Source organism: Cibotium barometz, chromosome 24 (assembly GCF_041138505.1).
Source record: "Cibotium barometz isolate CiBa-2024 chromosome 24, ASM4113850v1, whole genome shotgun sequence".
Classification (NCBI taxonomy): domain Eukaryota; kingdom Viridiplantae; phylum Streptophyta; class Polypodiopsida; order Cyatheales; family Cibotiaceae; genus Cibotium; species Cibotium barometz.
The window spans coordinates 8,684,475-8,707,920 of record NC_141069.1 but is presented as its reverse complement, the minus strand read 5'-3'; the positions used below and the strand labels follow the sequence as shown (position 1 = coordinate 8,707,920).

Genomic DNA, 23,446 nt, shown 5'->3' with positions numbered 1-23,446 from the left:
ATAAAATGAAATGTTTACTCACACACATGATACCAGCTTGTGAATAAAGAAAACAGTCCATACGAAGTATTATAAATCATCCTGATTACAAACAGACACACCTTCATAAACTGAAATCTTTACTCACACACATGATACTCACACACATGATACTAGCCTGTGAATAAAGAAAACAGTCCATACAAAGTATTATAAATCATCCTAATTACATAAAATATCTTTTAAAAACAAAATAATTTATCCTTCTCCTAATCCCTCGGTAACTATGGCTAGCCCACCATAGTCTCCTCTCATCAACCCTCAGTAAAACCACAATCAGCTCGCCATGGATTTGATCATTGGTTACCACCAATGGCCCACCATAGTCACATCTTCCTCGTCACAATACTTAGCTTCACCAGTACCTAGGAGCCCGTCATCTTTGAGGCTCGTCAAGAGTGAAGGGTTGGCCACGATCATACCACTTCCTTTCCTATGGCTAGATTCACCTCCCACCATGATGACGCCATGGAGGATCGATTCCCCATGACACTCCCCACCTTTTCTACAGAGACTGCCTACCTCATCCCTCCCCTAGACATATCGGAAGCTCATGGTCGACCGTTGATGAGGGTTGGCCACGATCATACCACTTCCTTGGCTATGGCTAGATTCACCTCCCACCATGATGACACCATGGAGGATCGATTCCCCATGACACTCCCCACCTTTTCTACAGAGACCGCCTACCTCATCCCTCCCCTAGACATACCGGCCATGGTCGACCATTGATGAGGGTTCAAGGTCTCGTCTCATGAGCCACTTCTTAGGTGTAGCTCACATGGGAGAACAAGTTGTACGATACCTCCATAGCCTCCACATTCACCAGCATGAGGCTTACCTCGTACCACTGATCAATTCGAATAATACAATCATTTCATAAAATAATTAAAAAGACAATGAATATATAATAGAATACCAATGCATCGTACAACATTCTTGGCATGGTATTCTCTTCCGGCTTTGAGACTTCAATTGAATTCAGTTAATTTGGGATCCATTTCATGAAACCCATTCACGAGTTTGGCATCTACCCTCACCTAAGTAACCAAATTACTTACCCAATTCTGGGATTCTATAATATAAAGTATGGTCAGCCAGAGAGATTTGGTCAATTGTCTTACCACTTTTAACTAAATGTTATGTACTTCACACCCCAATTGACCTTTGCAAAATTATATCCAGCTCTTAGAATAGCTTGAGTTCATAGGATCAAATAAGAATCTTCACTATCCTACTATTCTCTCTCTAGATTTGCATAAATGTCTCTTTAAATTCTTCTTTCCTTCCAATCTATACCTCTGAACACTAAGCCTTAACTCATATTTCCTTCCTTGTTTATGTAAATATAAATACAACTCAAATTTCAACAAATATGAGGAGATTTCTCTCTCTAGAATATAGTCCTCTCTCTAAAATCCAGCTTTCTCTCTAATATTTTAATTAATCTTTGCACTTGAATTAATTATTTATTTTCTTTTTTCCTATTTAGTATTTATCGTTTTACCCTTTTGATCTAATTTAATTTACAATGTGTGCACATGTGCACCCAGGGTCTTCGCTTTATTTTTGCACATCCACCCTTAAAAATTTATATGAAAAAGGATTTATTTTTATTTATTTATAGATTTTCATAAAATATTGAATATTTTTTCCATTATCAATTAAAATTTTCTTCATACTAACAACGATCCTACTATGAAGAAAATTTTCTTCATAGTAAGAGGGATCTTACATTCTCCCCCACTTAAAAATTCGAGATGTCCTCATCTTGCAAACTAGGGATATATTTGCTTCCCTTTTCTAGGTAGGTTCACGTCTTTAGGCTCACGTATCCAAGTTCATGTCTCTAAGCTCACGTATCCAAGTTCATGCCTCTAGACTCAAGTCTCTAGGCTCACATGTTCAGACCATGTAAGCAGGTTTACACCTCTAGACTCATGTCTCTAGGCTTATGTGTCTAGGTTTATGTTTGCAGGTTCATGTCTCTAGACTCATGTGTGTAAGCTCACATCTTCTTATATGAACTCCGCTCACGTACTTCCCTTATATCAAATGAGCCTACATGGGGCACGGTGGTGTATAATTATTAGGTAAGAAGTATACTTAACTTTCATATAATTGCGAAGGAAAAGAATTTTCCTTGGAATTTATAGCTAGTATAAATTGTATGTAAGAAAATATGCCAAAGATATGGGTAGGTGTGTCCGTACGAGTCTTTATGGCAATAATAATTAGTACATACTATATTAGGTACACCTACCTCTAGACTCACATCTCGTGTCCAGGCTCACAGCTCTATGTCCAGACTTACGGCTCACGTATCCAAACTCAAGTCTTTTTTGCGGAGTTGTGGGCTCACGTCCCTTGTGCCAGGAGTTGATTTGATCTAGTTTTTTATGATCCTTGAGATTTTTGAGACTTGATGGGGTGTGATTAATTATCTTAATCCTAGATAATAGTTATTATATAACTATTTAAGTATTTTTTATTACTATTTTATGGTTGAACATGCTTCTAATATACCAATTCCAACAATGCATGAAAATTTATGAAATGCATGAATCAAAAATCCCACTCTAATTCAACCTAATGGAGCTCAATGTTCATGTTTTCGGAGTGGATTTCACTCCTAATCATAATTGTCAAGATAATATTTGGCTAATTTTTTCATAGTGGAATTCTAACTAAGGAGCGCATCTAAGGCTTTAAATCCGTATGTTTTTCCAAGTGTGACCCCCTAATCAATACCAAGCAATTTTGAGTGATCCCAATAGCTTAGAATGGACTAAAGAACAGAGCTAAGTCCTAGTCTAGTTGGTAGTGGTGCCAAATTATGTTTAAGTCAAGAGCTTACATTAGCCTTGTTGAAGTATGTGTCATTATATCTTTGCCTTCGAGCCACAAATACAACTTCCCAATGTGGGTACACTAGCTCATCCATCACATCCTTACTCCGTTGTCACCCCAGAATGCTCCTTACCAAAGGGATGAAGAGAGAGCTCTCAATACCGAGATGGAGACAATACGAGACCGTCCTTCACAAAAGGGGGAAAAACAAGAAACTAATAGAAGAGGGAAACCTATAATCACACCTATTCAAACAACCACCCATCAAGCATGTAAGAATCTAATAGCATGCAAGTAAGCAAGAAGAGGGAAGGAGAGCTCACAAGAAAAATATTGCGAGAAAATTACTGTGTATTGCTTATTGTCAAAAATGTGTTTTACACAAATGACTAGTTTTCACCTAAGGCCTGCCAAACTTAAAAATTTTCTGGCCTCTATTACTACTAGTCTTAAGCAACTATGTATACTAAGTCCCCTGTTTGACATTAAGTGCATGACAAGGCTACTTTATATGTTCCAGCCTTGTCTTAAAAAACTTAAGCCGGAATAAATGCCTTGTTATGATACCTAAAGAATGAAGTTTTGCAACACTACTTTACAAACAAGTAGCCCATTAGCATTGGACAACACATTCTTAAGATAAAAAGTTATCATGATGAAGTAAACTACAAATGTCATTTGTTCCCCTCTATTATATTCAAATTTATTGTCCTTTATTGTTATTACCTTTAATGTTGGCATTGCCTCTCTATTGTGTTCAAATGTGTTCTCTCATATTACCCATTTTGTGTAACTAGTCTTCTGTAATCAACACCACATAACTTTAACCAATTGTGTATCAAAGAAAGGGCATGTTCTATAGAGAGGTGCTATACAACTTTCCACCATATACTTGTGGCCAGATATCCATCGTATGTGATCCCAAAATAAACAATGCTCTCTGTCCATGCTTTCATCACTCAAGTTTTCTAAAACAACCTACATCTCAATGTTTTCGATCAATTTAATCTTTTGCACTAACCACTTGAATTTATGCCTAGAGAGGATTAGGGTGTGCAGAAATAGCTTAATATCAACATTTTGGCATAATAAGAAATGCAAGAATATGATTAAGGCAAATAAAAAAACTATGACATAATGACGAGATAAAGGATTTAGCAAAAAAACTCGTATTATTCCATTAGATAGAGACCTTTGTATAGGCTTATGTGTATCTCCATTAACCGTTGAGATCGAAAAGCAATCAAGCTCTACCTGATTTGCGCATGATGAGAGCACAAACGGACCCATTTGTAAAACACGGGGAACACAGACGCATGATGTGATGCAATAAAGAAGAAAGGATCAAGTGCGATCATATAATGTAGCAAACGAGGGCACAACAAAGAGCGAAGGATTTTATATTAAATGCTTGCTGAAAATCAGTGAATGGTACTAAATGACTCGTTGCATGGTGGCATAGAGAGGGCAGAATGTCAAGAGTGTAGCTCACATCATAGAATGACAAATTCATGAAATTTCTGACAATGTGCCCAAAAGGAGCAAATTTTGCTTCAAGAATCAAGATGGTTTAGGCCATTCAAAGCTTAAAAGAAACAAGTGTCAATCGAAGTTAATATGTTCAAAGACTGGTTTCAACCTCTTCGCACCTCTCGATGTGTTTTTACGCCTTGTAGTACAATCCTTCCCTCAAAAGAAACATTGACTGGCAACATGGAGAATCAAGATGACAGAAGGGGTTATCTAGCATGCCTCATATAATGATGGGAGTCACCATTGAGTTATTACAGCCCATGGTTCGCTTATATAGGCTGCATAAACAAACCATCACTTCTTACCAGGGCCTACATAATTCCCTTAACATGATTATATGGCTTTTCTATGTTAGCTGAACTGAACTTCAATCAGGCTACACTATACTCAAAAGGCGCCAATCTTGCTACATGCTGCAGACATTGCAACCGATTGATCATGCTTTGACTAAACACTTCATGACAAATGCTTTCTTGGCACTAGGGTTTGCAGTCCTATCATGGATTACAACGCTGAAGTGTCACCTCCTTGATGCCTTCTCTTTACTTTGGATGTGTTCATATCATTTATCATGCTATCTGAGGATGAATCGTTCGATTTTTCATCTTCGTTTTTACCTGTCAGATGTCCGTGCCTGTGAAAAAGAACGTGTCTTTCTTTCCTTTTTCTAGATTTCCTGCCCTGTTTGATAGAGGAAGTAGGGCTCATGTAACCTTGACCAGAACCTTTGCGTTCTTCCTCCCCAGTAGTGTCCAGGAAAAAAAGAGCTTCAGCTTCAGTCTGGCAAAAGGCATCCCTTGAAGAAGAACGATCAACAAAGCCTCCAACCTCAAGGTCGTCCTCGTCCTTAGTCCTTTTGTCCTTACCAGTCTGAGAACTATAACCATCAACAATCGCTTGAAAATCCACGTCTTCCAAGTGTAGAAGCCAACCTTGACATCCACAAACAATCACACCAAACCTTGTTAAGAACCTTCAGCAACCATGTCACCAACAGAAAGGCTCAACTTGAGTAGAAAGGAAAGACCAAGCAAGCACGCATGCATAATGTAAGGCTCACCTTGAATAGAAAAGAAAGGCACAAACACAAAATTCATTCCACTAAATATTTTTATAAAAGATAAAGCCCATTCCTTCTGCCAGATGAAACAGTAGAATGCTTCTCACGGATGTGTAAGTCCTACTGACTTGACAATCAGTGGCAAGTAGGTGGGCGGTCACAGTTTCAACAGTCAGAAGCTCTATTCTCTCAAGGCTGAATGCTAGCCTGGTCTCAAAACTATTTGATAGTACTATTTATGCGCCTTCAAGCTTAAACGAGATCAGCAACTTTACAGGGTTCTGCTGCTCTAAATAATGTTCAGAAAAATCCTCAAGGAAAAAACTGTCCCACCAAATGTTGCCCCTGGTAGGAGCCGTTTGTTGCATGAACTACTCTAAATCTATTCAGTAAGACATGGACCTCCCTACAATTGTCTATGTTCTGGTCAATACCACTTCATAAGTGAGCCACATGACATAACACGACCTGGAGAAAGGGTCGGTGAGATCAACTGGACAGAGAAATGTGAGCGTGGCACATGTGCACTTGGTTGATTCAACCATCCCGCTATGCCCCTGGCAGACCTTGTCCACTATCTCATCTCTGCTCTCACATGCAATGCTGCAATCAGCCCTCTCATAAAACACTGGTCTCTTCAGTCCTGAAACTTTGGAGATTCCCTTGGCGCACCGTGTCTACGGCGGGCCCCACTGCAGGCAGGCCAGGGGATGGTACTTCCAAATCCATAAGTGCCACGAGGGTTCCTCTACTACATCAAGACAGGAAAGGTCAATATGCCAGGTGCAGTCCTGAAATCTAAAACCTAGAACCCATTACTATAGAGCTTAGAGATCTATGACATCCAGGGTGGGGTGGAAGGGATGCCAGCTCAGATCAGTCCCTCTGATCTTGGGTCAGATTCTGGCTGAGGAGGAGCATTAGTGCACGATTTGATGGTGTGGCACCATTGCCTCCATTGACTAAGCCATTCTCATGGACCAGATGGTCCCCCTTGAATGGATGGCAATCTTCTCCATTCCCATTTGGGTTATGGGCTCTCCCTACAATGGTTTTCTTGATTGAGCTTGCTTTGACATATGCATTAAGTTGGCATCAACGTCTCACAGGTTCAGAACCATTTCCACAAGAGTGTGAAAATCCAGAGAGATGATTGTCCCGTGCACACTCTTCCTGGAGGCCTTAATTAACCTCATAACCAAACAACATAGAATTCACAAAATGCACAGGTGTAAAAATAACGTCTGCAAGAGATACACTAATCTGTGTTGTGTTGTGTGTCCATGCATTGTACACCTCATGTGGGGCTGAAAACGGGATGGCCCCACTTCTGGAATCTTATCACCTAAAGAGTCTTTATATTTTACAAAGCTTTGTGGGTTCCTGAGCAAATCCCCAGCCAGGCAACCCAATTCTTTAAAGATACAAAGAGCAAACTGTGCTGATAACGAAATCTTTAAGAGATTCGCTTCTCCAACTACGAACGTGGCTGAAAAACCCAGCAGCCCACTTAGAGTGATCACAGACTTAACTGAAACAAACAAGTGACCTGCCCGTTGTCAGGCAATCTGGTTCTCCATAAGCTCTTCCTCGAGCTTGTCGAATCCATCAGGCAACCTACCCATAGAGAAGACAGCTGGTTCTCCACAGAAAATCACTTCATTAAACATCCAATTAAGTGCCACGCAGTAGAAGCACTTTTGGACATTCCATAGCATAACAAAAAGAGCCCCAAACAACAGATATTCATGCTAATTCATAGAAAAAAAGACTACTAGAGCTGGTACAGTTCACTGGACAAGAAGTTGGGGTTGACGAGCACCGAAAATAGGACCCAAGGAGCAAGTACACGCCTCAGGCTGCAACTTCACCCCACAGGCAGCAGGTGAAGTCCTTGGATCATGGGCACCCGTTGTACTAGGGTGCTACATCCACATTTTGGAGCATCCAGTACACCAAAGTCACCTTTTTGATGGGCATTGTGCATGTTGTGAGCTATTTTGTCCACGGAAAAGTCACCAAGCGCCATCTAGGCTTTAAGTCATGTCAATCCCGCACACAAAATGCAACCCACTTGCAAGATGTAGTGATGTTCAAGGAAGTCCGGGCACTCATTATTTGAGGGTGAAAGGACAAAAGGACCAGATGTACGAGAGATCATAGTAAAACAACACAGCATGAAATGGGTGCATGAGGAGACTCTGAGTAGAAGACCGGTGCAGAAGCAAAGACGATGTCGGAGCTGAGGCACGGTCGATGACGAAGGTTCGCATCGATGTGAGGCAAAGGCACTCTATGAGGTGGTCGGTGTCGAAGGCTCACATCGGTGGATGCAGAGGCACTCCGAGGTGGTAGTGGGTAGCGGAAGGTGAAGTGATGCAGACTCTGGTGACAAGGGTGCTGCGGTACCTGAAGGGTGACGAAGAGCAAAGAGGGCTGCCATCCCGAGTGATGTAGTGGTGCAAGCTCTAGTGATAAGGGTGCTGCAATACCTGAGTGGTGGTGAGGAGCAGAGAGGGCTGCCGTCCCAAGTGGTGTCGATGAAGATAAGCAGAGAGGGCTGCCGTCCCGATGATGTGAGATGGTGAGCAAAGAGGGCTGCTGTACCGAGGTGAACTGTAGAAGAAAAACGCAGATGTGCTGTAGCAGAGAGTGGGCTGCCATTCCAAGATATGAACTGATGACAAAACGCTGATGTGCTGTACTGTAGCAGAGAGTGGGCTGCTGTCCCAAGGTGTGAGCTGATGTAAAACACTGATGTGCTCTACTGTAGCAGAGGGTGGGCTGCTGTCCCAAGGTGTGCTGCAAGAGAACTGCTGCTGCTGAATGGCGTAGATGAAGATCTGATGCAGTGCAGGCATCGGCAGCAGCAGCGTGCATACAATGATATGGTACCTGATGTGGTCAATGATGTGGTACTGATGCTGAATGATGAGGCTATGCTATACACAGTGGTGGTGTGCTGCTGGTCAGCCCAGTAAAGGGGCTGTCGGCCAGCAGCAAGACCCAATAAAAACAAAAAACTCCAATAAAACCCAGAAAATTCCCCTTTTTAGGGCTGGGAAAAATGCCATTTTCACACACATTAGACTGAAGTTGGGTGCTCGGACCACCAGTCAAGAGTACGCAGGGCAACTGTGTGTCAACCCCTAGTGAAAAGGTACTAGTAGCAACAACCAAGAGGCTAGGAAAAGTGGGAAGGCCACAAAATGGGCTGTAGACAACCCTATTGATAGCCCAATATGCACCCAGAAGTGCCCAAGGCATGCACCAATAGGTGGGGCATAGATTGGGTGCAGTATGAACATATTTAATGACATTTTTAAAATTATTTTTTGGGTCTAAAAAGGGCTTGCCAACCAGCACAAATAGCACCTATGAAAGGGTGGGGTTGGGTCTCCATAAACATCTTTAGCCCAATCATTGTGAGTCTTCAAGCAACTCACAGGCATCCAAGTAGAGGCTAACGCCAGCAGGGAGAGCCTTTAGTCAGGTCAAGCTAACGAGAGGTTAACAGAAGGATCGAGTAGTCCAGCCGGCCAGAATCAACAGCTCCTGGGCAACCAAAGGGAAGGCAAGAAGTGGATTCTCAAAGGAGAAAACACAAGGTTCGGGTCAATCCATTCATTCGGCAGATTTAGCCCATATCTTTGTACTTATTACAAATTGCAGCTATACAAGCAAATACACTAGCAATGGTGGGGACCATAGTTGTCAGGCGTTTCATGAAACGTGTTTCATAAACGTTTCATTCATTTTCCAGAAGTTTAAAAAACGTTTCATACAAAAAGGGGGGGTACAGGCCTCAAAATTTATATACAGGTTTATAATATGTTAAAAATATGTTGCCTTCCCTGCAAAACAATATTAAACATGCATCATTTACACATTAAAGCATGTTTACAAGCTAAAACTAAAGAATCTGGGTGACCCAATTACGGTGGGCACCCAACTGAGTCACTAACCAATTGGCATAAATAAATAGGCAACATCAAGAATCAAGATCTGGATTTCATCATCAATAATGTTAAAAACTCAAAAATGGCACTCAAAGTGATCACAAAAAGTTTGAATCCTGAGCTGATACTAAAAAAGTAAACTAAAGTCTGAAATACACAAAGTAAAGCATGCTGAAGCCTGATAGATGCAATCATGCATGAATGATGACAAATAGTAAACTAGAGGGCTGATTTGTGCAAGGCAGGAGCTCCTTCAATCAGTTTCCACTCACCTGTAGACGTTTTTTTTCCAAAAACGTGCTCTCTGTATAGAAAACGTTGAAAAACATAGGTTTTCCCAGGCAGCATGAAAGAAACATGTTTCATTCCAATGAAATGTTTCATTGCAACTATGGTGGGAACCCTTAAGTGGGCAGTTGGGACCCAATCAGGTGTTGCTTGTGCTCTTCTCTACTCTACACCTTCCTCTAATTCTCCTCTCTCCATCTCTCTTCTAAATCTAAAATTACCACATGCCTCAATTGTCATCAACGCTTTTACAAAACATGCATGTAACATTGGTACCAAAGCTTACTAGGCTTTGACCACAGGCATTGCTGAATTGCCTAGCGTCCTCAATGACTATTGGAAGTGTCACTCTGTTCCCTTGGCAAGTGGCACACAGGAGTTTAGCAGTTGGCACGTGGCTGACCATTGGTGGTCGTCCAATCCATTGCATGAGATGCAGCCACCCACAGGAGTCGCAGACAACGACTTCGCCTTTGGGACCGCCCCAAAGTGCAGCAGTTATGGCAGAGGATTCTTCCGCTACTCACCACCTCTCGGGCTGCCTCCCGCAACATCACTTGGGGGCAGTCGCATGGGTTACAAAGTCAAGGCCTGCCCTCCACTATGAGGAGACAGTTGATGGGCCAGGCCTTGAGGCTCACACATTGTAGGATAAGAGTCTATCCCCAACCCAACTCTCCAGTATAGTACTCGTCCCCAAGCACTTGTTACAGATGGGAGATCATCAACAGCATAGCAGCATGGCACATTTGGCGGCCATGGTGTGGCAAATCAATTGAGGGCACCATTCTCCACGGCCAGTGGGGGAAGTTACAAGGAGATTCGTACTGCATGTGGAAACGTCGAGAGGCCTTCCTGCGCATATGGCAACAGGGTCCCTTCCTCTCGGTCAGTGCCACACACCCCACTTGCCACTACAAGCCACCGGTTTGGCTTTCCCCCCGCCCCACGCCCCCCGTTTGAGGTAGTTCCCTCCAAGAGCAGCCAGCCATGGAGGGCACTATCCTCTATTGAGTTTTTTCCTCTTTTTAGAGGATATGTGTTTGTATTTCAGACTACTAGGTGGTTTTTCATATAACTAATAGAAGGATCTTCGGAAGGAAAAAAAACGAAAGTGTGGAAATTCAAGTAGGACTAGCAGTGACTACAATGTCCTGGATACAAGTCCTTTTCACGAATGACCTCATCAATATTAAGCAACAGTGCCCAAAGATCTTGGATCTTCATAAGATGATCGGCCATACTATCTCCTTCATGCATCTCCAGGTTCTCAAGTTCTTTCTTGGGGTGTGAAAATCTAGCCTCATTCTTTTCTTGATACATACTTTCAAGAACATCCTATGCATGTTGTCAAGTCTTGCATGATCGGATGCATGGAATATTGATCTCTTAAGAGACGGAGAGATCAAAGCCATGGCCGGGGCATCACATGCATCCCATCTTCTCTATTCCTGAGTGGCAAGAGCATGTGTTGGAGCCTCCTAAGCACCTCACCCAAGAGTGGCAAGTGTAATATCTATGGGACGGGCATCATCACCGTTAACAAAACCCCAACCCTTGGAAACTAATAAATTTATGACCATAAAACTCCAAAGGGAGTAATTGCTACCATCAAACTTGTTCTCTTGAGAGAAGACCCCATATACATCCCCTGCATTTTGTGCCATTGCTTCATGTATTCGGGCAACCACACACAATGTCTCTTCTCGTTTTACCAAATTTCCCGTGGGAGCCACACACAACTGCAAACTACCTTTTCACAGTAGTTGATTGCAAAAAAGTCTTGTAGGGGGAGAAATTGACAGCTGAAAAGTAATCTTACTACCTGAAAGGTTGAATGCCCCAATTTGACAGCTGAAAAGTAATTTAGTTACCTCGAAGGTTGAATGCCCCAATTTGTGCTGAAATTGCAAAAAGTGCCAAACTTGCAGATATGTGCAAGTTCAGTCGCATACATATTCTGCAACTACTGACGTGACATTACGGGCGGTATGGACAGTACAGATGATAGGTACAGTCGCCATGCCGTGAGGGTGTACGAGCGACGCCCATGGATGTTCGGACAGGTATGGGCATTGCGCAAGTGTATGATGTACCTAAAATTTGGACTCCTACAAGGTAGGATAAGATCTGGGCTCTAATACCACCATTGGGTTAGGCTTGACCCTAATATGCAATAAATGGGGGCAAAAACGAGAGAGAGAGAGAGAGAGAGTAATATTATAAGTGACAAGTACAAGTGATACTAGTAAACCTAGTCTAGGTGTCCATTCACACTAAAAGTCCAGGGGGGGAAAACCCATAGGACGAAAGTTCTCTTGGAATTCATGTGTTCACATGCAGCACTACATATAAGCACTTCCTAACATACACCAGCTATGTCGACCCTGTTGAAGAAGACCAGAACCACTTTCCTCTTACACTAAAATTCCCAAGTCTTCCACACACGTAATGTCCGATGTTGGAGGCCATCGGGTCATCTTTGGGGCTGGTCCTACACAAATGCCCCCTATCATTGCCTTGTTGACCTCTATCACCCAGGTGGTCATCAGCAGACGACATTCCTAGGGTTATGGTGCTTGCTCGTGGGATGGTGAGCTTATTGAGGACTGTGGACCTGATTGTCCGTTGAAGCAACGTATAGAGATTGCAAGTAGATCTCACCAGTGCCGGGTTTGTCACCAACAAGGGCGCTTTGCCAATATTGTCCCCTCCTCCAACATTATGAGAGGCGGGCACAAACACTGGCTAAGCATTTGCTTAGGACCGGGGTCAAAACCACGTCTTTACCATGACAATTGTCTCATGGAATGTACATGGCCTCGCAGGGCTTCCCACCTACGGTAGGAAGCACATCTTCCAAATCCATCCTGCCATTACACGTGAAACTCTGGATGTGCTATTGTTTTGCAGGAGCACAAATTGAATAGGCACCAGTGTGGTAAACCTCGTAAGATTCTTTCTGGCCACACTTATTGGTCTTGGGAAGATGGGGTCAAAGGGGGTGTAAGCATTTCAGTTGCAGCATCACTTATACCTCATGTTATTGGATATGGTGTTATCAGGATTATGATCATGCATGAGGTTCATAAAATAGGCATCTTGACTATTTCAGCACCTAATGTGAGTTGTGAGAGGGTGGCCTTTTGGGATACTAGGAGCATATCATCAAAACGTAGCAGATCCAACAGCCGGCCAGCGTCAGGGTTCCCTCACCCTTGCGTTTTCAGCACATCCATCAGCCGGCCAGCAACAGAGCATCCTCAGCCTTGTGTTTTCAGTCTTGAACCAGTTTTCAGCATTGCATAGCATCAGCCTTTGCTACAGCCCCTTGGGTGAAGGTAACACGTATGCATACATTCATACATAACTTAGAACAGTCCAAAACAATCCATACCTCAGCCTCAGATTTGTAGCCTTCCCTCATTCCATCGGAAAGAGTGCACAGGCTCGAGATCAGTCATTATTGGTGCTTTTACAGCCGTGTACAGTTCTGTCCGACTCTTGGTCCTCCGCGATCTTGCGTTTGGCTTATCGTCAGTCCAAAGTCATTCTCTTGAAAGTAATAAAGCAAATACTATTCCGGTAACAGGATAGGGGGCCCTTCAGTGGGTAATTCAGGACCCCATACGGTGTACAGTTTCTTTTCTTTTTTTTTTTCGTGAAATGGTGTTTTATATTATATGTAAAATGTACATCAGCCACATGGCTCACACAGAACCTATGGCCCCAAACAAAACCCCCACAAAAGATCCTCTAAAGGATCATGACCATGCAAACCTGTACACTAATAAGAAAGCCTCCTAGCCAAATAAGCATCCCAGATAAAAAGATCAAAGATGAGCCAGCCGAGCCGCCGTAGACCATAACGAAATAACATCTGCATCCAGTAGCTGAGCTGAGAGAAGCGAAGAAAACTGCCAAAGCAGCAAACCGCGGATACGTAGAATGTGCCCATGTATTCCAGACAAGGAATCAAAAATGAACCCATTCCGTGTAGTCCAAATATGCCAAAGTCCTGTCCATCTAAGGAAATGGAATATCACAAGGTGGCTGTCTGAAGTAATGACTTGAGGACAAATCCCAAATATCCACTGATGAGCCGAAACAGTAGACCTCTCTACTGCCTCCCAAACGCGAGAGACAAAAGACCAAATCTGACGGGCCACTGGACAACTCATGAACAGATGCATAACTGTTTCAGTGCATGTTGTGCAGAAGAAGCAAGAGGCCAGTGTAATTTTACGACGGCTCAGCTGATCCCGTGTAGGTAACCCTCCCACCAACATCCTCCAAATGAAAACCTTACCTTGGTAAGGGAGCTTAGACTGCCAACCACGCATAAGAGTTTTCTGCCACCATGATTTAGACTTGTGCAATCCCCACACCTTATTGGCCTTGGCTGAAACCCAATCTTTCTCTGATACAAGCTTATGATAGACCTGGTTAGCTGAGAGTGATATCAAGTCACCAGATTTACATAGTGCCCAATCAAGCCAAGGCTGATTTGCAGATGGCCGAGGCAATGGAGTAAAAGGCTCAACTGCATGCATGATGTCAACCCATAGTGACGGTGTACAGCTTCTCTCTCTCTCTCTCTCTCTCTCTCTCTCTCTCTCTCTCTCTCTCTCTAAATCTCTTAAGGTTTGAAGTCATAAAAGTGGATTGCTAAACTCGCGAAACTCAGGATACAAAAGGCGATGTGAGACTTGTGTGATAGGATCCTTAATTACAAATACTTCTGCTGCATGTTACATCTGCCATGGGATCCAATAGAAATAGTGAGCAGACCATTGTCCTCATCTGCTCTCCGTGGACTGCCTCAAGGATGTCCTATCTGGTAAACACGCCTAGCCACACTAGGGGGTCAAGTCTAGATTAGGAGTCAGCCACTCCTGAGGGATAGCTAAGTCAATGTCGATGCTACCCCAAATCCCTATCAGGCCTCTCTCCTGCACCTCCTGGGGTACCTGCTTGTGTGCCATCCAATCTCCAAGAGACCTGACTAGTCCCATGCTCAAGGCGCCCCAAGATACATGCGATCGGGCCCCTAACATGTGGCCATTAGGTAAACATATCAAGGGGTTCCAGACCAAAGGCTGCCGAGGCCGCTCCTCTGAGGCAACTGGAGCTATTTGTCTCAGGGTCGGCCTAAGATGATCCCAAGCACGAAGTAAACTAGCTACAAATCTGTCCTCAAAAGCTAGGCTACAACCACGTGCACACATCTCTATGAAGATCCATCTGGTACTCTGTGGCCAAGGGCCTCCAAGACTCAGAGTGAGGGCCGAAATCCGGGCCAGAAGGAAATCCTTCCAGGGCTCACCGCCGGGAAGGAGTCCTCTAACAATCAGCTTACCCAGTAGGGTAAGACTATGGATAGCAGGGTCGATGAGGCCTAGCCCCTCTCTAGAACGTGGCTGAATGATCACTCTCCATGCCACTTTGGCCCTAGCTGGGCTCCCATCACTTACGGCCCATAAGAAGTTCCGGATCAATCTTTGTACCTAGCCAATACATGCCCGAGAAAAGGCCCAGCACGAAGTGATGTACCACATGGTGGCTAAGTACATGGTTTGCCACCACCACTCTGCTTGCTAGGGAAAGCCTCGCCGAGCTCCAATATAAAAGCTTCTTCCGAATACTCAGACGAAGAGGGACGAGCTGCTGCTCGGGAGAGATATCAATGCCAACCTAGCAACCGAGATAACGAATTGGAGTGCCCCTCCAGATCCACTGGAAAGCCTCAACTAGTCGCAAAGCCGGTGAAACCGGCCTTCAGAATTCTGACGGGCGGTGAAACAAACACTCGCCCATAAAACACTTCATCACCTGGAAAATGTAACAGTGCTCCTACAAATAGTACAAGGACACCGATTGGCCCCAAAACGCAGTGGCGCCCCTTGCGGTATTCTTTACTTGAACAAAATTTGAGTCCCTTGGCTGATAGCCCCTCGGTGCCTCCTTCAACTCACCTCCTTCCAAGAGAAAGATAGAGTCAAGCGTGCTATTCAGCCCTTGCGTCTCTGTGGCCGCCTGCAACCCTTCTCGCTGCCCGACTGGCTGTAGAGAGTCTCCCGCCTTGCGCCCGTTGACAAGGCCCATACGTGCCCATGCGTGCAACCACCTGGTGTAGAGAGCCTTCACCTGATACCTACCTGGCTGCCCTGACTGGCTGTAGCCCACCCGGCGCCCGTAGCTGACTATAGCCCATGTGCACAGCAGTGCCATGTAGCCCATGTGCGCAGCAGTGCCATGTAGCCCATGCGCACAGCAGTGCCATGTAGCCCATGTGCGCAGCACCCTATAGTCCATGCGCGCAGCAGCCGCTTGGCCTCCCTGTGTGCAGCAGCCTGCAGCCTATGCGCAGCAGCAGCACCCTGTAGCCTATGGGCAACAGCCTGTAGCCTATGCGCGCAGCAGCCCTGCCTGAAGCCCATGCGCACAGCAGCCCTGCTCTTCCACACGTGCAGCCTCCACAACGACCAGCTCAAGGGGATGCGCCCACTGTCACACCTATTCCATGTGCCACCCTTCACCTATTTAAAGAGGCGATCGCTTTTCAAAAACGCCAAAAGCAATCAACAAAACGCATGCTTAAAAATATATAGCCTATCCCAAGATCCTGGGGGCCCCACCTGGGAACTCTGGCGGGAGAGCCCTCACCGGGAGGCGGCAATGGTCGTCTCAACCGGCTCAAAAAATCTGTGAATCAAGCAACAGACGGAACCCGCCGCTGCCTCCGCTTCGGGTCAAGGGCTGCTAGGGGGGCGTCGAGAATGTTCTGGAGAGGCAGATGGGGGGGTGGGTTAACCCATTCATCCCCAAATTCTGCTCATCATTGGAGTCCCCTTTTGGTCCCTTTTCATGGCCCTTGGTTGTGCGTTGGCCACCCTATTTTTGTATATTTTTCTGGCATTTTTCCCAAGTCAGGTACCTCATGCCCAATCGGCCACTTGCCCCATGTCCAATCGGCTGTTTCAGGCAGTCGGCCAGCCCTTCTTAACTATAAATAGGTGGGCTTGCCTCCCTCTGTTCTCATAGCCTAGTCTTCCTTTTGCTTCCCTCACTTATGAGATTGTTCATGTCTCTTGCTTGGGACTGTATCACTTCAGTATATTCAGCATAGTTGCTTCATATCTCTCTCTCTCTCTTGCACTCTTTCTCAGCACACTAGTGCTTGTTTGCTACCGCTTTGTGCACTCATTCATGTATCATCGCTCCCAGTTCAGCGTTGATTTGCTGCCCCAGTAAGCATTAACTTTTTTGCCCCAGATCTGCCTCAGTTTTCAGCACCTTCACATCTGCGTTTTCTTCTCAGATCTGCTGCTGGTCGGCTGGCTTCTTCCAGCGCCTCTCCACTGCAGATTCAGGTCTTCCTTCACCAGTTTGATCTCTGAGAACCCCCTTCTCACCTGTCGGCTACTACTTTTCAGGGCTGCAGCATCTGTTTTGCTGCGTTTTCTTCCCTACAGGTGGTTCTTGCAGTTGTTGGTGTTCTGAGTTGAGGATTGGTGGCTTCTAGTACCTGTGGTGGACACTCCTTCCGAGATTGTGCATTTTTTCTAAGATTGAGCCCAAGCTCTTGTGATAGCTGCCCCGACTACACTTCATATGTTCTCTGAGTCTGCAAAGTTGGATAGCTCCAACTACACTTTGTGGAAGGTGACGGTGAAATCAGCCTTGCGTGGCGTGGATCTCTGGGATTGGCTTGTTACACCTACCAACATGCCACCCCTCCCACCCTTGCTTCCGGTATTTTCTCTGGGATTGATATTTGGCAAGTAAATGATCGTCGTGTTTTCTCTTTTCTAATGTTGAATTGTCAAGATTCTGTTCTCTCTCATGTGCGTACAGCAGACGTTGCACATGAAGTTTGGAAGGCATTTGCAGATCTTTATGAGATTAAGTCTCCGGGATGGATTTTGGCTTTGGAAAAGCAGCTTATGAACTTGTCAGTTTCTACTTTTCCATCTTTATCTACTTTCATCTCAAAGACGAAAGATCTCCGGATGAGCTTGCTGTTTGTGGCAAGGATATCTCTACAGAGGATATGGCTATTCGGCTTCTCTCCAAGCTTCCAGAGAGGTTTGATGCTTATTTTCTGTCTCTTGTTTCTTCTCCTCGTCCTATTCCAGTTACTTGGGAGGAAGTTCTCCCCTCCATTATGCAGATTGAGTCTCGCTTTGAGGAGCGGACCGGCCCCTCTGGTGGTTCTAATGGAGCTTTGGTTGCACGAGATAAAGGAAAGAATCAACAGAACAAAGGGAAAGGGGATTCTGACAAGAACTCCAAGGATAACGACAAGTATAAAGACAAAGACAAAAGCAGATCTTCTAGAAACAAGGACATTGAGTGTCATTATTGTGGCAAGAAGGATCATGAATTGCCCCAATATCACAAGAAGAAGCGGGATGAAGAAGCAAAGAACTCTTCCTCTACAGCGGTGTCTCAGACCAAGAAGGATGATGGTATTCTTCTATTAGCAAGTACTCGTTGTGTACTTGCTCTTGTGACTTCTTAGTCGCGGTCGTGGATTGTAGATAACAGTGCTATTGCTCACATGACACCCCATCGAGATTGGTTTGAGGACTTCACTGCCAAACAGGCGAGATCACTTTAGGTGATTCTTCTTCCGTGCCAGTGCATGGACATGGCACCATCCCCATCTTCTGCTCCTCCAAGGACAAGAGGTACTTCTCTGACGTTCTATACATTCTAAATTTGGCATTTAACCTTTTGTCAATGAGTGCTCTTACAACTCAAGGTGCAGAGGTGATCTTTTTTCGGTATGAGATTACCATTCGTGATAAGGAGACTGTTAGCATCTTGGCTCGAGAAGTCCAAGATAGTGGTTTGTACAAGTTGACCACTTTGCTTTCTTCTAGTTCTTCGTCCACTCTTTGGCATGCTTGGTTTGGCCATTTGAGCTATCAGCTTCTACAGCGAGATTCAAAGGATGGGTTAGTTGAGGGTTTACCGACCATCAAGGCTCCATCTTCTGTTTGTTCCTCTTGTTTACAAGGGAAGCAACACCAAGCCGCCTTTCCGAAGGAGGCAACACACAGATCTGCGACATCACTTGCTCTTGTTCATGCAGACTTATGTGGTCCTATGAGTACCGCGTCTTTGAGTAAGGCGTTGTACATGCTCGTGATGGTGGATGACTTCTCCGGATATACTTGGGTCTTCTTTCTGAAGTCCAAGGATGAGGCTTTTCAGCACTTTTGTGATTGGAGGGTTGAGGTGGAAAAAGAGACCGGTTCCTCAGTCAAGGCTCTCAAGATCGACAGAGGGGGTGAGTTTACATCCCAAGAGTTTCAACAATATTGCAAGGCTCATGGCATTCGGAGACAGCTTACTACGGCATATACTCCATCACAAAATGGAGTTGCAGAGAGGAAGAATAGGACCATTATGGAGATGGCCCGTGCTATGCTTGAGCATTCTTCGTTACCTCGACGTTTCTAGGCTGAGGCGGCTTCTACTAATGTCTACATTCAGAACAGGTCTCCTACTGCGGCTCTTCCAGATAAAACTCCATATGAGGCTTTCCATGGTGAGAAGCCCTTGGTTGTTCATTTCTGAGTATTTGGTTGTTCGGCATGTGTACATGTGCCTGAGGAGCATCGTTCCCTCGAAATCTCGGTGCATGACTTTTCTTGGATACAGCACTATGTCCAAGGCATATCGTCTATATGATCAGCAGGCCAGCAAAGTTGTTGTGAGCCATGATGTGGTGTTCGACAAGACTCCTCCATCTTCAGAGGGGGGTGGTGAGCTTCTTCTTCCTCCGCCCTCCCTTTGCTTCTGTTACACCTCCAGCTATGGATTCTCAGTCACATGACGATGACTCTGCTCCTCCTCCAGCGAGTTCAAGCAGATCTGTGTCTAGATGGTATTTTCAGACAGTTCGTGATTCTGGGTTACGTGAGCTTTCTTCTGCTCCCAGAGTTCTTCGGTACTTGCATGGTACTCTGGACTTTGGCATCTTCTATGGCCAAGGATGGACTCTTCTTGGATGGTCTGATTCAGATTGGGCTGGAGATCCAGATACTTAGTGTTCGACCACCCGTTGTGTTTTTTCACTTGGGTCTGGAGCCATTTCATGAAGCAGTAAAAAGCAGCCTACTGTGGCGCTTTCCTCTACAGAGGCGGAGTATCGTGCAGTTTGTTATGCTGCATGTGAGATGACGGATCTTGGCCTTTTGCATTATTTTCTTGGCTTTGAGATTTGGCAGACCCCTAAGGGCATTTTCTTCTCTCAGCACAAGTACACATGGGAGATACTTGGCAGATTTCAGATGACTGGATGCAGATCAATATCTTCTCCTATGGATACTAGTGAGAAGCTTTCTCTTCTTGATGCTTCTCTAGGGATTGATAAGGGACAGTATCAGGTTCTCGTCGGTTGTTTGGTTTGGTTGACCTACTCCCAATTGGACGTTTGTTTCGCAATCAGCTTATTGAGTTCTTTCTCATCCAAACCCCGTCAGCAACATTGGCGGTGTGCTCTCAGAGTTCTTCGGTACTTGCATGGTACTCTGGACTTTGGCATCTTCTATGGCCAAGGATGGACTCTTCTTGGATGGTCTGATTCAGATTGGGCTGGAGATCCAGATACTTAGTGTTCGACCACCGGTTGTGTTTTTTCACTTGGGTCTGGAGCCATTTCATGAAGCAATAAAAAGCAGCCTACTGTGGCGCTTTCCTCTACAGAGGCGGAGTATCGTGCAGTTTGTTATGCTGCATGTGAGACGATTTGGTTCCGGAGATTATTGGGGGAGCTTGGCTTTCCTCCTACCGGATCTACTCTTCTTTGGTGTGACAATCAGAGTTGCATCGCCATCGCCAAGAACCCTATGTTTCATGCTCGTACTACGAAACACATTGAGATACAGTATCACTATGTTCGTGAACGGATTCTTGCTGGAGATTTGCATTTGGAGTATTGTCCTTCAACGGAGAATGCAGTAGATTTGTTCACCAAGCCGGTTTCTCAGGCTTCCTTGGCTCCTCATCTTCGGCTTCTCGGAGTATGTTCAACATCTGGTGCTGAGAGGGGGTGTTAGCACATTCATCCCCAAATTCTGCTCATCATTGGAGTCCCCTTTTGGTCCCTTTTCATGGCCCTTGGTTGTGGGCTGGCCACCCTATTTTTGTATATTTTTCTGGCATTTTTCCCAGGTCGGGTGCCTAGTCGGCCAGCTGCCCCATGTCCAGTTGGCCTATTTCAGGTGTCTAGTCGGCCAGCCCTTCTTACCTATAAATAGGTGGGCTTGCCTCCCTTTTTTCTCATAGTCTAGTCTTCCTTTTGCTTCCCTCACTTATGAGACTATTCATGTCTCTTGCTTGGGATTGTATCACTTCAGTATATTCAGCATAGTTGCTTCATCTCTTGCACTCTCTCTCAGCACACTCTAGTGCTTGTTTGCTTCCGCTTTGTGCACTCATTCAAGGGGGAGGTGGGGGAGGCGGCAAGGGAGGGCGGTGGGGTGGAGAGGCCGAGGAGTGGTGCTGCTGTGAGAGATCCATCAAAGAAGAAGGCTGCGGGGAAGGGTGTCGCGAATAGGGGGGTCTCGGAACCATATACCAGACCAAACACTTCACATACCAACACTTCAAATACCAAATTCAGAGCATGAAAAGACAGCGGAAGAACAATATACAATACAATAACACCGCACTAAGCTAGAACAGCCGGCCCCCCTTAGGAACTTCTTTATTCAGATAGAAGCTTTTACAATAACCAAGGTGCGGGTGTGAACGACACCAGATCTTTCCACAAATTCTTTAGAGAAACAATTCAGCTCCAAAAAACTGACAGCCACCAAACAAAGGAGCAGCCCCTGAAACAAGCCCCAAACTAGCCCCTGGGCTCCACACGTGTGATCCAATGCTGTACCCCTGTACAGCTGCTGCACACGGGCTGTTCTTAGCACCTGTATGGCCTGCTCCCTAGAAAGAGTATGCTGTACCGCTGCTGTACTCTCTGTATCACCAGAGTATGAATGGGCTGGAATGCTGTACAGCAGAAACTTTTCGGTACGGCCTGTGCAAGAAGAGGAGAAGCAGCTGCCGTACCCTGTGTACAGCCTGCGCAAGTAAGTGGGGCAAGGCTGTGTGCTGTACGACCAGAGTAGCAGGGCAGGAGAAAGGGAGCTGCCCGATTGCAGCTCCAATCCGGCCTCCAGAGAGAGAGAGAGAGAAAAGTACTGCCGCTTGGATCTCCTGTTCGACTGGAGAGAGAGAGAGAGAGAGAGAGAGAGAGAGAGAGAGAGAGAGAGTATCGTCGACTGGATGCTCCTGTTTGATTGCCAAAAGGGCCAGAGAGGATCTGCTCCGATTGCTCATGAAATAAGCGCATGCTAATAAACTCGATTGGCCATATTTGCCTTGCTTTTCCCTTTTTTCACCAAAAATAGTTGGACTTTTGCCCAAAATATCAACTCGGTGCTTTTTCTCAACTTGTAGCTCAAGTTTTGAAATAGGCACCTCCTTTTTGTCCACCCATGGTAATAATATGTCAACCCTAGTGTTAATGGTGTGTGAACACACTAACCCATGAACCTTATAAGCCACTTGGATGAATGAAATTCATGCTGCTTTTTCTCAAAACCCATCTTTCAAGCCAAATTTTGTCGGTGAAAGCTCCAGCTTTCTTCTATGGAAAGATCCCCGTTCACATCTTGGTTCCGCCCAATGTCTGAAACATTGATCAAGACTAGTGAAGGGACCAAATGGTGACAGAAGGACCCACCGGGGGCTCGGAGAGGCTGGCCGGCCTCATAGAACACTGGGGGTCGGGGGGGGATCTCGACAAGGGATCGACCGCCAAACTAGTGGCGCCTGCTCCAAGACTAGACAGGGCACGTCACCAACGGGAAAATGTTGCGATAAATGCTCATAGCAATTCTCTGACAGAAACGAATCCTACTGAGCTCTGCCAACCTAGCGCGCGTGGCAACGGCGCTCGGCTCTGGTGGTCGTCGGGCGGCCCAGGCAGGGGCCAACCATCCACCACTCGCCAGCAGTTTGGTCATCTATAGGCGGGCTTGGTGCTCCGGTGCCTGAGGGCCTGCCTCTCTCCCTACCCCCTGGTGAGGATCAGCACAAGAAACGGGGGGGGGACCCACCGGAGGCGGTCTCCTGGACTACAACTGAGTGCAAGCTCTGGCTAAATGACCCATGTGCTTGCAAATGAAACATTGACTTGGAAGGCTTGAATACTCCATGCGCTGCTAAATGGGGTCGCCCCTGAGGCTAGGAATGGATATACAATGCAGCACAGACTCCGACGAGGCTACGCAGATGTGCGGGCAGAGGCAGCAGTGGGAGCGGACTCCATCGGTCTCTCGATGGCACCACCAATCACCGGGAGAAGAGGAAGGTACTCCTTCTTGAGGCCTCGAAAACAAACTGTCACTAGGAAGCCCGAAATGCTAGCTAGAGGGTCAGACGCTGGATCGAAGCCGTGCTGCCACCGTGCAAAGAAGGCATGCGCCATACGCAATGCAAGGGGGCTCAGCTGCATGACTCGATCTGACGCCAAGGGTGAGTCGAACTCCACCTGGTAGTATCCACAATCCAGAGGGTGAATATCAGTGATCTTTGCAGGTTCACCAATAAGGGTCGCCTGTAAAAGATCCCTAAGCTACCTGCGCCCAGGGCGGCTACCAACAATTTTGCAAACCAAGGTGGAGGCCTCAAGTGAGGC

General features: G+C 45.6%; 1 protein-coding gene across 2 annotated transcripts in view; it reads right to left on the bottom strand.

The window, feature by feature from the left end:
* Positions 1 to 4,418: 4,418 nt before the first annotated feature.
* LOC147624878 (uncharacterized) overlaps positions 4,419 to 23,446 on the bottom strand; it is a 54,915-nt gene continuing 35,887 nt past the window's right edge. Inside the window, exon 5 of one of the 2 annotated variants that reach the window (XM_086818117.1) lies at positions 4,419 to 5,354. In XM_086818117.1, coding sequence (XP_086674243.1) covers positions 4,927 to 5,354 — 428 coding nt within the window. In that variant the 3' untranslated portion in view covers positions 4,419 to 4,926. The remainder of the gene's footprint in view (positions 5,355 to 23,446) is intronic. The other variant, XR_015268871.1, reaches the window with a different exon arrangement.